The sequence below is a fragment of the Armigeres subalbatus genome, chromosome 2, assembly GCF_024139115.2.
Source record: "Armigeres subalbatus isolate Guangzhou_Male chromosome 2, GZ_Asu_2, whole genome shotgun sequence".
Classification (NCBI taxonomy): domain Eukaryota; kingdom Metazoa; phylum Arthropoda; class Insecta; order Diptera; family Culicidae; genus Armigeres; species Armigeres subalbatus.
In genome coordinates this window covers 394,093,954-394,110,483 of record NC_085140.1, presented here as the reverse complement: position 1 = coordinate 394,110,483, position 16,530 = coordinate 394,093,954, and the positions used below count along the sequence as shown (strand labels likewise).

The window sequence follows — 16,530 nt, the reverse complement described above, 5'->3', positions numbered from 1 at the left end:
CACAGAAAGATGTAAAATAATAAAACATATAAGAATCTTTGTTACAATGACAGAAAAATCAACAACGCATTCCATTGAAAGTATTAGAACAAAACTTAGGCAACCTTCGCACTCACAACAGAGATTGCATTAAAGAAATATTTTTATAATTCTCAAAAAAGCTAGTTCCATTTAATTTTTTGGCGATTTCATAAGTATCATCGGAAAACTCTTTTGTGCCTGCTTTAGTTAGAATTTGTTTTTTAGGATAAAAAAAATAGATTTTGAAACCAGTTCGTATCAGAAAACATTTCTTTTGCAGCACAATTCAGATCGATTTAGTTGCTTCTCAAGTCTCTTTGATTTTTGCAGAGAAATCTCTCACCTATTCAGAAAACCATAATAAAGCCTCTTCCTAACGTCAGTAACTACAAAAACACTATGTTATTCTGGAATTTGATTTATGACTCATAATTTGATGACTCATGGAATTTATGACTCATAAAAAACACTTTAGGATTCCAAATTTGTGTTCATCGGTACTTAACTATTTCAGCACATAGCATACATTTTGGAATTGCATGAATACTTATATTGATTATGACAAAAAGTCGTGGAATTTATTCCACATCTAAAGAGTTTCAAAAATTTCAAGTTTCAAAAAAATCGAGATCTTTATGCATTAAGTAATCATGGAAATGCTTGAAAACTTTCAGAAATATACTCATATCGAATTTCATTTATAGATAATTCGAAGAAGATTCTTGAATCTTAGATTACACACTTATCCACATTTAGTAATATGGAGAAGACAAGTTGACACAGACACAGCGTTTTGAAGCAATCACAGCATCATTGGAAATCAATTGTATTATTCGCGATTTTTTTATGTTAGTTCTAGGACGAATGAGTGATAAACTTAGTCAAACAATTTCTATTGCAATCCATGCGCACAGTGCTTTAAATCGCCTTTGAAAATTACATCCCACCAGCTGGTGCCATGGCCCCCCCTAGACCGAGACTCTAGTTACGCCTATGAGCACGAATAGCTATTTTTAGGCAGAAGTGAACCCCAATGCAGTATTATACAGCCCACAAAATTCAGGAAAAGTTGCTTCCTGTCATAAATATCAATTAAATAATGCAGTCGTACGCATGTTAGGCCGGGAATGGGGTAAGAAACCCTAACTTGAGTTGTTGAATCATTAAATACCCGCGCGAAATGTAATCAGTGCAATATGAACGGAGCTTTAAACTTCAAGAACAGCACTAGCGCCACACCAACAAACGGTGGCTTCAAGAACTAGTGCTTGTTTCACGGGGTTGGAAAATATGATCAATTCGAGGCCACTATCATTTATTCCACTGGAGAACGAATAGCAAGTGGTGCAAACGCCTAAACATTTACTCTTGCTGAGGTAGTACATCCTTTAAAGACTTTAGTGGATCCAAAATATGTATGCTGATAAGACTGGAAGCTTTGCATATCCATGGTAGATCAGTTCTGGAGACCATTTATATCTGCCTACCACTGCTGTTAACCGAACCAAGTGGTTCCAAATAGGGACGTGAATCGCTGCTGTGAACCTTATATTATAAGAGTAAATAATCAGTATTTTGGGCATTATTTCTGAGCCCTTCGTCCGATCGGGCCAATAGGAAACAATGGGGCAGAATTTTGCGTCGAATGCAACCTGTTGCGAGGAAATCGGTTCAGGGTAAGTGCATTAAAAGTGAGCTAGACTTTTTTACGCGCTTTTCTATGAGAAAAAGTATTTTGGCCATAGCTTCCAAGCCCATAGTCCGATCCGGCCAATTTTCAATAGGAAACAATGGGGCAGTATACTGCGTCGAATGCAACCTGTTGCGAGTAAGTTGAGGGTAAGTGCAATAAAAGTGAGCTAAACTTTTTGCTCTTTTGGTGCGCACACACACACACACACACACGGAGCCCGTTCGTTATAGCGGGAGACTTTAATGCTTGGGCAGTGGAATGGGGCAGCCGCTGCACCAATCAGAGGGGACAAGCGTTACTCGAGGCACTTGCAAAACTCGACGCAGTGCTTGTCAATGACGGAGCCAGTAGCACATTCCGTAGGAATGGGGCCGAGTCATGGATAGATGTAACGTTTGTCAGCCCCAGTCTGGTCTCGGACCTGGACTGGAGGGTAGACGAGGGCTACACCCATAGTGATCACCTAGCAATTCGCTTCAAGATCAACTATGGTGTGCAGCGTCCGAGGGCGGGTGATCCCTGTCAGGTCCGTGGTGAAAGACCAATCACTTCGACAGCGAAGTTTTCACCGCGGCCCTGGGACTGGAGGCCAACACCGACAGTCTAAGCGGGGATGCGCTGGTAGCTGTCCTATCACGCGCGTGCGATGCTACTATGCCGAGGAAAGCCCTGCCAAGAAATGGCAGACGCTTGGCATACTGGTGGAGTGCCGAAATTGCAGCCCTACGATCAGCCTGCCTCAAGGCTAGACGTAGGGCGCAACGAGCCCGCACCGAGGAGGAAAGAGCGGTCCGCCGGGAAGTGTTTCAAGCTGTGAGACTAGCCCTTAACAAGGCCATTAAGAGCAGCAAGAGAGCGTGCTTCGACAACCTGTGCGAGGGTGCCAATGCGAATCCGTGAGGTGACGCCTATAGGATCGTGATGGCCAAGGGGGCTCTTCACCACCCGAACGGTCACCGAACCGGTTGGCGAGGATTATCGAAATACTCTTCCCGTCCCGAGCCACAAGTCCCTGGCCTCCTCCTGCATTGCAAGGCGCTGGGAGTGTGGCCGAAATGGTGGCTCCGGTGACGAACGAAGAGTTTCTCGCAGTGGCTAACACCCTTGCGACGAACAAAGCTTCAGGCCCCGATGGAGTTCCAAACAGTGCACTCAAGGCAGCGATCATAGCGAACCCGAACATGTTCAGGCTAGCTATGCAGAGATGCCTGGATGAGTGTTGTTTCCCTGAGAGATGGAAAAGGCAGAAGTTGGTACTGCTGCCGAAGGCCGGGAAGCCTCCGGGTGACCCATCGGCGTACAGACCAATTTGCCTGATCGACACGACGGGTAAACTGCTCGAGAGGATCATCCTCAACAGGCTCACCCCGTACGCAGAGGGCACGGATGGCCTGTCGAGTAACCAGTTTGGTTTTCGGAAGGGTAAGTCCACGGTGGACGCTATCAATTCAGTCCTCAAGACTGCAGAGGTAGCGATCCAACAGAAAAGGCGATGAATTCGATACTGTGCGTTGATGACACTGGACGTGAAGAACGCATTCAACAGCGCAAGCTGGGATGCCATCGCGCTCTCGTTACACCGGCTTAGCCTGCCGGTGGGACTGTACCGGATCTTGGAAAGCTACTTCCAGAACCGTGTGCTGTTATACGAGACCGATGCCGGTCAGAAAAGTGTTCCTATTACCGCAGGAGTCCCGCAAGGGTCAATTCTGGGCCCGGTACTATGGAACCTGATGTATGACGGGTTTTGAAGCTAAAGTTCCCTCCTGGTGTGAAGATCATCGGCTTTGCTGATGACGTAACCCTAGAGGTCTACAGGGAGTCGATCCCCGAAGTAGAACTAACCGCAGAACACGTAATCGGCACTGTGGCGGACTGGATGAGTGCGAGAGGTCTTGAGCTCGCTCAACATAAGACGGAGGTGGTTATCGTCAGCAACCGTAAGTAGGCACAACATGCAGTTTTACACGTGGGAGACGTCGCGATCACTTCAAAGCGGAGTCTGAAGATTCTTGGGGTCATCATAGACGACAAGCTTACCTTCGGTAGGCATGTCGAATATGCGTGCAAGAAGGCTTCGACTGCTGTGGCGGCATTATCGAGGATGATGTCCAACAGCTCCAAGGTGTGCGCCAGTAAACGTAGGAGCCCGCGAGCGTACCAGGGTGACTTCGGTTGCCACATGGCAGCGCGAGTGGGATAACTCCTCGAAAGGTAGGTGGACTCACTGGCTGATTCCTAACATATCATGGGGAAGTTCACTTCCATCTGACACATTTCCTGTCAGGCCATGGCTGTTTCCGACAGTACCACCACAGGTTTGGGCACGCGGAGGTCCCCGTCTGCCCTGACTGCCCAGGTGTTGACGAATGAGTTGAGTCGAGTTGAGCTAGTCTCATATGGCATGAACGAGGTGAGTTAGACTCACATGGTATGTCAGAAGTGGGAACCTAAGCGAAACGTCCCACAAGGGATGCCAGAGGGAGTGTTAGGTCGAATGACTCGAGTAGTATGTGTCAGCGTGAACTGAATGAAAGAGGTGAGCAGTCTCACATAGTACGATAAAGGTGGGCATACAAGTTAGTCCCACATGGCATGAGAAGGGTGGGCACAAAAATCAGACCCGCACGGCATGATAGAGGTGAGCACACAAGTCAGACTCATAGGAGCGTTAGCGTGTGTGCAAGCATGGAGTGCATGAGCGTGAATCAAGGGTTTGGGTGGGCATACAAGTTAGACCCACATGGCATGAGAAGGGTGGGTACACAAGTCAGACCCACACGGCATGACAGAGGTGCAAGGTATGTAGGGTGTGTTTGAGGGTGCGATAGAGCGAGCACCCAAGTCAGACTCGCATGGGACGGGTGCCTGTGTGAGCGAGAATGAGCGAGTACGTTTAGTACTGCCATCTCCCAGAAGTAGTACTGGGAGGTAGTTCCTGGGGGAAACAATGGTGGAGCCCAAGGGAATTTAGTCGGTATTACCGGTATGCTCGGGTCCGACACTCCAGTACACTTTGTTTGGCAACTACAATGCACGTGTACTGGGTTAGTGTGTAAATGCATTCTCCCTCGTAAAAAAAAAAAAAAAAAACACGCACACACACACAGACATCACCTCAATTCGTCGAGCTGAGTTGATTGGTATATAACACTATGGGTCTCCGGGCCTCCTATAAAAAGTTCATTTTTGGAGCGAACATATAGCCTTTGCGTATACTTAGTATACGAGAAAGGCAAAAATCGTTATGGAAAAATACGTGGAGCAATCGAATGGCGTCTGAATTGATGAAACGGCTAACTGGCAAAGACCGTAAAGCAACACGGTGATCACAATCCACTGAACTGGTTAAAATTAGAATCAAAACAAAAGTAACCTATAGTTTATAATTGAAAAGATAATAGCAGTTTTGCGTTGAATCTGAAGTTTGATATTCTGAACATGTCATTGTAAAGGATCTAAATGTGAGCGTTCGAACTCAATAATAAAATTGAGTCTAATAACACACTCCAGCGAAACGCGATACCAAGAGGACCAGATTTAAAATAAGTAATCAGGCCTGCATTCAAAAAATAGATTCAGAAACATGTGATTAAACAGATGTAAAATCATTCTATTTAAATTTGGAAGATTAATTTTGAAATTTTTCGTTTTATGTGGTAATACCTTCGACATTCTTTTTCAATTTAGAACCTATCAATAACTATCAAAACTGAAAATAATGCCTCTCTCTGTTGATTTGGTTGAGATTTCAAAGTATTTGAACAAATGTTCAATGGACCATTTTATCAATCAGTAATTTCACCGAATTTTCAACCAATGCTACCATGAATAGCGTTGACTTTAGTTTTTTTTATCAATGCTCACAGGACGAAAAAAATCAATCAAAAACTCGTACCCAGAAAGCACGTGAAAACTTCGTCAAGCGCACGTATGAATATTTCAGCACAAGTACTAATATATTCCAATATGTGCACTATCTGAATTGATTCTGCGCCTTTATGTACTTCGATGCAACGAAGGCTCGTTCGTAACCAAGCTTACCCAAACACGATACCCGGTCTGGATCCCCATTGTCGCTATCCGGCTATGCAAGCCAGCATTGATACCAAAAGCCGTGTGGTGCGGTGGTGACCGAGGGCACGGACGGAAAAGGCATCCCAAAAATCGATGTTTACATCGAATCCCGGCGACAAATAGCGAACGAGATTTCCAGTTTTAATGGAATGATGATGCTGGTTTCGGTTTGGTGTGGTAACATATCTCGGGGACATATGCAAGTAGGGCAAGAGGAAATTGAGGCTGGCAGCGGTAAACTGTGATTTAAATTCTTGCGCTTGAGATCGTTGGAATTTCATCGAGCGCTGTAGTCGTTCCACATGCCAGCCACCCACCGAACTGCATTCACATTCGCATGATGTGGATTCGGAATGAACCGATAATGACAGCAGACAGTCTATCTATATGCCAGTCGAAACGTCCGAGAGATGGCTGGCAAGGATCGTTGAGTTTGGCGACTGGTGATATGTGGAGGCGTATGCATGCGAACGTATGTTAATGGATTCGGACGAAGCATGAATACGAGGATTGAGTATGGTGATATTTAATGTAGGTATGTACGGAGAAAGCAATTTCAGATGCTTTAAAATATATGACAGGAGTTTTATAAGGCAGTTTTTTTTATCAAACTAAGTCACTAAATGATTTGACTTTGTGTATAACTCTCTGAATAAACTTTAACTAATATCAATGATTTTTAAGATTTTCCTCCCGATTTTAGCAATATCTTCAGATTTTGAAACAAAAACATCATTAATATCAAAACGTTTTCCAAAGCACGTTTCCATAAATTGGACTAGAATACTTCGAATGCAGTCAAATCTTCATGGTACTCCATGTTATGATCGGCATCAGCAAAGTCATTAAGCGTTAGATTGTAATTTGCAAACTATTTAGCTTACCTGTTTCTGTTACGCCGCTGAACCATCGCTAGACACGTCGTAATCAAGGAAACTCTAGTCGGTTGAAGCTTGCCTCGAGCAAGTAACTCATATTACACGCTGGAACTCAAACGAATGCAAAACTTTCCTTTGCTTATATCTGCTCATCAACGCGTTTTCCTCCGCACACAACACCGACTGAACATATCATCATGCATGAAACTTCTCTTCGTTTAAATACTTTGTTACACTATATTACACTCCCACAGATTTAATATCCGCAACTTTTCCCCGCTTACAAACCGCCCAACAACACCCTGTCCGCCTGGTGCCGGGGAAGGTGCCCACCCGCCGTATTGGTGTAACACTCAATTAACTTCAAACTCGCACCAAATTGAATTTGGCTTTTTTTTGTACGCCCTTCACCACTGTTTCCAATTTTGCACTCCCGAGCTGGAAAATCTCTCGCAGTTTTTAATTCCGCTGACTACTGCACGGGAACTGAGGCAAACTGTTTATTAAAATTTTTCGCCACTCTCGACATTCCAAATATGGAGGTCCACCGCTACGCTTGTTCGGGACCACCATCAACATTGTGGCGGAACTTTCAGCGGGCCAGATGTGGAGGCCCAGTCAGTGACACCCGCCGGATGCCGGGCACAGGATCAAGCACCAGAAACGCCGGTTCCTGTTCGTTTCAACGATTTTTGGTCCTCAGAGAAAGAAATAAATATTTTGCTGCGTCCTAATCCTCCTCCAGAGGAATTCCCCAGCTTTAGGGCTTTATTCTATTTTTTGCCTGTCGGTGGAGCCAAAGATGAGGACCCGACAATAAGACTTGGGCCTGTTTCCGGTGTGGTGCTATTTCGGCTTTTCGGTCCCAAATGTTTCTCGATTCCGCTTCCAGTTATTTTATCTACACGGTCCTGGGCACGTGGAAGAAGTGGTGGGTCCTTTTAGTTCTTTTGCGTAGTTTCACACGAGGCAAAGACGACGAAAAGGGCGACGTCCGAAAGAAAGCGACAACTGTCTCTTTGTGTGAGTGTTTCAGGAAAAACTTTTCTTTTTTTCTGAAGTCAGATCATCAAAATGTTTTCCATGTTATTATAGTAGACCGGAGACTCATGCTTCACTGCCACCGCAACGCCCCGAATCGGCAGCTCTTGCTGTCGGGATAAGAAAAAGGAAAAAAGCCCGCACACTTCTATTCAAACAAAAATATGCACACAATCGTGGCGGGCGGTGGGAGGTCGAGGTCGAGCGGCACAAAAACAGGGAAGCTGTTGCTGGGATTTGTCTTTTGGACGAACGACGAGAACGATGTTTCTATTCAGCAGCACTAGTGGCGTGTGGTGATAAAACCGGGAAGGCGCAGTGGCACCCAGGCTGGAATGAAAGCTCCCCTTTCATTGGGAAAAGCTGGCGGTTGTTATTCTTCTGTTGCTTTTGGATGGTTTTCATCTGAAAGGAAAGATAGCAAGGAAGATGATTTTATTTTGTGTGATGTGGAACGGGTGGATAGAAGTGAAGGGAAGGTAGATGATGGAATTCAATAATATAATATTGAGTTCTGAATGGTAATAAGAATCCAAACCCTTGATACAAATTGAAGCTGGTTGGTGATGTGGATGGTTCGGAGGCTACAGCAATCATTCTAAATTTCCATATTCAAGTATTAATCATATACTCAGATATGCGTTTTCATATACGTTATGAAAAAGTTTTGTTTGCTTGCAATGAACTATTAAGGAATCGATTGTTGATTGTTATTTCAGTTTGATAACGGCTACACAGCCTTGAAGGATTGAAACGAGATATACATTAGTCGACGACGTTTTTTATCCACTAACGACACTATCCTCGAGTCGAAACATCAGATATACATCGTGTTTCCATCTGTGTAATTTTTTTTTTCCTTTGTCGGCGCTAGCAGATCTATCTTGCCGCGAAGCTGTTCTTATACGTATTTCCAATAATGCGCGTGTTGATATAATAGAACATTATCCTTGACATTATTGCGTAATTTTAGGTTATATTTACCTGCAGGCTATTATAAAAGTGTTTTGAAGTGAGGTGATGCAGAAGAAAATCGACTACTTTGAACTTAATTGATTTACTCGGAAGTTTCTGACCAGATACATTTTTATCATGGAGATGTTCCATTGACTGCACTATACAAGACATTTGTTTCGAGGTCCTACTTTTAGGATTTCGCGATTCGTTGCAAACCATATGAAAACGCGACATTGGAATTAGTTCATATTCTGAACCTTCAACAAAAATTGAATATTAGAGCATGGGTTTTAATTTAAAATCGCGAAACAAGATAAATTATTAGTTTATTTTAGTTTAGCTGTAGAGCATTAGTCAAACTTTGCAATTGAAAAAAAATCAAAATTACATTTGTCGAAAATATACAACTAACTTACTAGTTACCCGGCAGACGATGTCCTGCATAGTTGGCCCATTGAAAATTCCCATACGAATCTTAATTTTAGTTTTTCACGATTTTCGGAACTTTACTAATAAATTTCGCATGATTAAATACCTACGGGTTTATACGTCGGATTCTATAACGAACGTAACTGCTGAAGAAATGAAGAAAATTCATCAGTCGTTGGTGGAAATCACTGGTGGAAATAAGTATAAAGACAAGCTTGGTTTCCATACAAAATGGCCATGTTGGGAGATCAATATCTCGATTCTTAGCGATCCGATTGGGCTGATGTTTTGCTGATGGGCTGATGGGCTGATTATTATTCAATGATGGTTACATTTATGCATATATTCTGCTTGCATGCGTTTTTGTTGAAAATAATTATAAAGACAGTTCCGTTGTATGGAACCCCATATACAAAAGTGGTGTCTTTATACTGATTTCGGAGCTCAAAATCTATAGAGATGGCTTTTATTCACTCAAAGATCGAAAGCTCAAGTTGAAAACAGGTGCCTAGTAAAATTTTAGCCAAATCGAATATATGCTTGTCGTTATACCTATTTCCGGCGGTATATAGAAAATGTCGCCAATTGGGTATACAGGTTTACGGAGAATTTCACTTGATGTTGCATAAAACCAGTTGTAATATTTCTAAAATAGTTTTGGAATAAACCATACATTCCATTTGAATCATTTGAATCTAGAATCTTGCTGAACTACTCATCAACTATTCGCAGTGATCAACGCACGTCAATTCTATGACTGTCGCTATTTTTAGTTTTTGAATTATCTGCAATCTCCATATCGCCTTATCAACCCTGCAAGCAGTTCATTACAAAGCTTCTAGATGATATCCGGCGTAAATGTAGCATCACACCACGGGAATCTTGTCCTAGATTTTTTTTCCCATATTTTCAAAACGGCAGGATGACGACTTTTGTTTGGAGATTTCCGACACAGAAAATCGAAATTTCGGCCTGTATTTTAACATGGGAGCTGTTCCAGAAAATTTGCCCGAGGTGTAATGCTTCCTTAACGTACATGAAAGTATTTAAGCATTGTCTTAACTTTAGTGTATGCAAAAATTACCGAGCTTACTTGCCCGTTAATATTTACGAGCTACAGTTACAGATGCCAAACAATCAGATCATGGATCCCAAATGCGACGGACAGACAGTTAAGTTAACCACCCATGTATTCAAAATGGGCAGAATTTACGATTATGAAAAAAATCCGTAAACAAGATTCTCAAGGTGTGAGGCTTCCTTAAACACCAAAATTAAATAACTGAACGAGGGAACTAGCTGTGGTAGTAGCGGATTGTGTTAAAATAATAATCGGTGATACCTGAGACGAGACCTGAAAAGACGCTGCTTCTTTTCTCTTGTTTTGACACTTGTTCTTCTTTTCATCACAGTTGACCATCAAGTTTCAACTGTTTACTTGACTGTTTCACCTAAGCCCCAGGTGGACCCTTCTGAGCACAATAAAAGTGTATCCAATTCACGAATTAGTAAATTCATATTCATAAGGATTTTTATACCGGGAACAAAACACAGGTTTATTACTGATTATTAACAAGCTAAACGGATGGTTTGGAATACTCGTTAAAGTAAAAAAGTCTTCGTAAAACAAAAATGATGTGGAATATTTTATTTGGGATACCAATACTTTCACTCAAAAAGCTGCTGGTTGCACCTGACAGTTCGTGACAGCAGTTGACTGGCAGCAGCTGAAGTTACATTTTTTCCTCTTTGCAAGTCCCGTCCCAGGGTGATACGAAATGAAAGCATGAATTATTTGAATGAGATTTGAATTTCTAAATCGAAGCAATCGACGTTCGAAAAGTAGGCGCCCATTGCTTCGATTTAGAAATTCAAATCTCATTCAAATAATTCATGCTTTCATTTCGTATCTCCGATTATTATTTTTACACAATCCGCTACTACCACACTAGCTAACCTTATATTTGAGCCATTGATTCATTTTAACAGCGACCGCACATTTGAGAGCCGCGGCTCAAAATTATAGAGTCGTGGTTCGTTCGCTCTTTCTCACGAACGGGCTCAAATGAACAACTCGTGAGCGTTCGCCCATCTCTAGTCACATCTCTTATTGGCTTGCCGAATTTTGGTAGAGAAACAGGCCGTAGTTTTTGCTCACTTCATCCGCACTTGTTCACAGGAGAAGCCCTAACAGAACTGCAGCTACGATGCCAATTGTGGACTCGCCAAAGACGAAATTATCGCAGTTGAATGGAATGGTTACAGTTTTGTAATTGATAGCATTTTCCGCTGGCAATCGAAGCAAATATTTGATGAATTCCACTACGTGCAAAATACTCTCTATTTCCAACTGAGACAAGCGTACTATAGTCATTTTCAAAACCCGGTCATGCTAACAAAAAACCACATCAAGGAAGATAAAAATGCTGACATTTCAACGAAGATTTACCAAATCCTTCTTACATATAAATGAACCAATTTATCTTTCAACCAGGAGATCAGAGAAGAAAACCGTATAACGATTCTGCAGCTACATGATGAACAAGGCGAAACCATTGACGATTATCAAGCCATACAATATCACATCCACCGATATTTTTCTAAACTTCACTTGGAAGAAAACAAGGATTTAAGAACTCGAACTCGATGATTTCCGGTGTGACCGGATTATTCCCGAGGACGACGCGTGTATGAACGCAATCACAACAGCAGACATTTGGAACGCAGTCAAAACAAGTGCATCCAAAAAAATCACCAGTGCCCGATGGATACCGAAGGATCTATCTACGTGTATTCGACATACTCCACCGCGATCTGGTGTTAAATAAAGCTTTGTCATCGAACATTCCGAACAAATTTGTTGAGGGTGTAATTGTGCTGGTTAAGAAGAGAGGAGCTGGCAACACGGTTGGCTCATACCGGCGCATCTTCCTCCAAATAGTGAGCAATGGACAGAAATGCTTAAAATTTAATGCATTTAATGCAAACAAAAACGTCTTCCAAACCACATTTGTGTTGAAGGTTCGGATTGCTCAGCTAACAGCGGTGTAGCAGATAGGCTAACTGGTGAGCTTCAAACTCGATCATGCGTTCGACCGTGTGAGGCACTCATATCTCTATGAAAGGATGCGCTCTCTCGGTTTCAAGCCTCAATTTGTAGCCCTACTTCCTCGGATTTTATCCACCTCCGCCTCTCGCCCGTTGATAAACGGGCATCAGATGACATCTTTCTTAATCCAGGGATCAGTACGTCAAAGGCGATCCGATATCTATGCATATGTTTGTGTTGTACCTACACAACAAATTTGGCTGCTTTCGACTCACACGCTTACGCTTCATCAGAAGGTATTACTTTTAAATACGTTCCTGACTTACAAGGTCTGGTATCTATCTTCGTTACTACCACAGAACAAAAGAAGTGTTATCCAGTGCATGTACCTATACAACAGCTAACAAGGCCCCTGGATTAAGGAGGAATAAAGCTCCAGCTAATAGCTATTGGTCCTTCATTATTCAAGATCCTGCAACTATACCCTGGCTTGACACCTTAACTCCGACATAGCCCTTCCTCCAAACAGATTTATCGCTTTCACATAAACCAGATCGATATACCAAGGGTTGAGCTCCGTCAGTCGAGTAGATAGTTAAAATTACCTGTACTTCAATATGGCTGTTGTACCGATTAAACACAAGCTAAGTGAGTTTCAACGAGTGACGGCAGCGTGGATACACATTCGAAGAATGTCAACAATCAATGGTCATTGATAATCGTAATTTTTCACTCGAGGATTTGATCCATCCAGTTCCAGCAGGAATTACAAATAGAAACAATATAAACATTTTGATAAGCTTTTTATACATTATGTCACCTTTATCGTAAATTGTTATAATGCAGTAGATGTCGATGAATTAGATTTTGTTCAACTTCGAATAAACAAAATTTTATCATGTTAAAAACAATAGGCTGCAGTCAATTTGACCTCCTCGGTTGACTCTCCATACACGGTCATCGTTAGGTCGTCGGCGAAACTCACTTGATTAATGCGGGAGCTACAACCTCAGCACACTACAGCAATTGACCCAGAATTGAACCCTGCGGGACACCAGCTGTGATGCGGGCGCTAGCCCTCTGTCTAGTAGATTAGTACTCGATTCTGGAAGTAGCTTCCAAAAATCTTATACAGCCCTACCAGTAATCTCAGTCAACGCAACTAGTTCATGATTTCTGATTTAATGGCGCCCATAGTAGTCCCTTCTATCCAAAAGCCGATTTGCTCGCTTGATAATCCTGCCACTACCTGCATGTCCGGCGTTTTACAGCTTCCACGCAGTATCTAACAGACAGATTGGTCCGTACGCTGAAGGGTTTCCTGGTGGCTTTCGAGGTTTCGGTAACGGAATGTCCGCTAGTCCAAACAACTATGAATGGTTGACGTGAACATGTTAATGCATTAATTAATATGGCTGCTTTTAACGCCATGTTCGAGATCCCGTCCGGGCCAGGTACAATACTCGATTCGAGGGACTTTCCTCCCTCATTTCTGCCGAACATGCCCTTTGCAGTCTACTCCTAGCCCTGAGGCAGGTTGATCGAAGGTCTGTAATTTGAACTCTCCACCAGTATACATGTTGCCTGAAATTCCCGTGTTTTTTCGAAGTGGACATCCTTCCACGATTGGGTTCTAAAAGTAGCTTTCCGGCTTCCTATCCCTGCCACGCTGCTTATGCTGTACCATATAGCCAAATGGTTGCTCTCTAACCATCGTCCATCCGCCACTGCAAATAATCGGCTAAGCTCGGACCATAGAATGTTATGTACGTCTATTACTCCGTTTAACTAGGAGGTATCCCGGGGACCGTCGTAGTCCTGCAAAACGTCCAGCTTGGCCAAGGCCTCCAGCAGCACACTGCTGCGTTTGGCCTCGTGCATTGAAGTCTCTTGTAATGTCTACTGGATTGCGATTCACCAGGTCTGTTGTCAGCCGATCGACCATCTGACTTAATTGTTCTATCGGCCAACCTTGTGGGACATAGTAGCTGCAGTACTGCATTCTATTTGTCTTAGCCATAACTGTACCCTCCGCTCTTGTGTTCATCATCTTCGCCACACGACCTACGTAGGCTTCTCCTGTCCTGCCCGTTGCACGCCCACGGTTTTTGTCCCGCTTCGAGACAGCAAAAGCTATTGTTGACTACTGATGGTTGATATAGGACGACTGGACTGGACATACTGGCCAGCCATCTTTCAGCTTCCTAACTTTGATGACCTTGTTGACGTCGGTGGCCGGTAGCTTCACTTTGGTGACACTTTGTGACACTTTGCATACCCTGCGGTCCTCATTGCATTGGTTTTTGATTGCTGAGGTTATCTCTTTCGCTGTCTTAACCCCTTCTTGCTGTTTACATCGCAGGGTCGCCTCGTCGTGTAGAGCCATCACATCTACACTCTCACCTAGGACTTCCTGGGCTAGCGCTTCATATGAGGTATCGCCCGCCTTTTAGCCCTTATCTAGGACGAAGATCATCTCGCCTGCTCTTTTTATGCTGAAAACCTTTTAACCGAGGTTTGCCAGCTTCTCAGCTCTGTGCATCTCCTTGAGCATGTCGGCAGTGCTCTGTTTATATCAGCAGCGCTTCCTCATTCTTGCACTTTTGTTACGCCCTTCACCATCGCTTGAGACTTTCATAGGCATGCTACCCTGGTTTACGCTCTCCCGACGCATTTTTGGCGAGTCACTGGCGCACTTGTATGTCCTCCTCTCAGCTGCGCTATCGATGAGTGTATGTATGTGTGTGTGTGTGTATGTATGTATGTATGTATGTATGTATGTATGTGTGTATGTGAACACAATTTTGTAAACACACTTTTTAAAACCTTGCATTGGACGAATTACTCGCAGCAAGTTAGATTTGACGGGGAATTGTCTGCTATTAGATGTTGACAAGATTGGACAATGGGATCAGAAACTATGGCCAAAATACTGTTACTGAAGCGGAAAACACGATAAAAAACACTCACTCATATTTTTAAGCATTTTTGTATTTTTCCTCGGCAGTGTGCTCGCATGTTAGCAAATCTAAGCGAAGAAATTGATGCTTTAATTATTTGATAAGAAAATTATTTTGTTTTGCGATGAGATGATTCATTAAGGTAGGAAACGGAACAGTTCCCCTACTACCAGAAATATCAGCACGTAATCAAATTGTAGTTCAACTCCCTTTGATTCCCAAACTGGAAAGAATCGGTGATGTCGCGGTAAGAAATGGCTCGCTTGCGCTACATATACATAAAAGTTGAACCGTCTAAGACGAATTAAGTACTCTCCATTTAATTCCACTATTTAATTTTCGATATCTTTTCAGATACGTATTTCGACCACAACTGTGTGGTCGTCTTCAGTGTCTCGTACTTGACTCGACTTCCCATAAAAGTTGATTTCCTTGGAAAAAATATTTCATGAAGAAGGGGATTGAAACTCCCAGATAATCCTTTACGTAAATGATGTACGGCCCCTCAGTTAAGGACAACCTTCATGAAATCCAAATTTAAAAGTACTCGCGTTTTCAAGGGCACACCACTCAATACGGAAGCAACGCTCAGCTATCATTTTTATTATTTCACGCATGCTGCGATGCAGCAAAGCTGCAATAATGATAATGACATTTGCGCGTTGCTTTTAAATTTGGATTCCGTGAGGATTGTCCTTAAGCTGAAACTACTAAAAAATACGTAGTAACCATAGATATGTGTAGCTGAGAACACAGTTGTATAAAAGCTTAGAAGTATTGATATGTCCTCCTTTCTCAGACTGAAAGAAGTATCGAACGTTAAGTACTTTTTAATGGCTATTTACCATAACGCCATTCAATCTGGCAAAGAATCTGGGACATGCTCAAACCTCAACGGGTTATCGTCTACCGAAAATATAATCCTATCGACAAACAAGCAACTTACACTCTACGCCTGCAATCTGCATGCATTCAACTTCCATTGTGTAATAGGGTAAAGTGCCCAATAGTGGACCCCCAACCAATAATGGACCCTCCAGCCATTTTTGCATTATTACCGCATAATGTAAACATTTTGCTATAAAATTCCATCGGGAGAACCTACCTTACAGTTCTATGATTTGATTACATGCATGGAAAATGCTATGGAAAGTAAAAATAGATGATTTTTTACAATTCTATAAAAAATAAACACGAGAGTGTCCATTATAGGAATTTCGCTACTAGGGGGTCCACTATTGGGCATTTTACCCTACATACCAAAAAAAAAAGAATTGTTACCCCAAAGCTGTAACTATTGGGCGCTTTAAGTTGCCATTGTGCATGAAAGCAATCCCTTCTATCAAAGTTCTTTTTAGATTTTTTTTTATTGCAGCGACGATCCCACATTTTCCGACTAAGAGGGGATGAGATGATGAGGAGATT

General features: G+C 42.6%; 1 protein-coding gene across 3 annotated transcripts in view; it reads right to left on the bottom strand.

Moving 5' to 3' along the window:
* LOC134213214 (protein O-mannosyl-transferase TMTC2-like) overlaps positions 1 to 16,530 on the bottom strand; it is a 759,458-nt gene that overhangs the window by 702,608 nt on the left and 40,320 nt on the right. For all 3 annotated transcript variants that reach the window (XM_062691957.1, XM_062691956.1, XM_062691958.1), the window contains exon 2: positions 6,676 to 8,115. In XM_062691957.1, coding sequence (XP_062547941.1) covers positions 6,676 to 6,701 — 26 coding nt within the window. In that variant the 5' untranslated portion in view covers positions 6,702 to 8,115. The remainder of the gene's footprint in view (positions 1 to 6,675; positions 8,116 to 16,530) is intronic.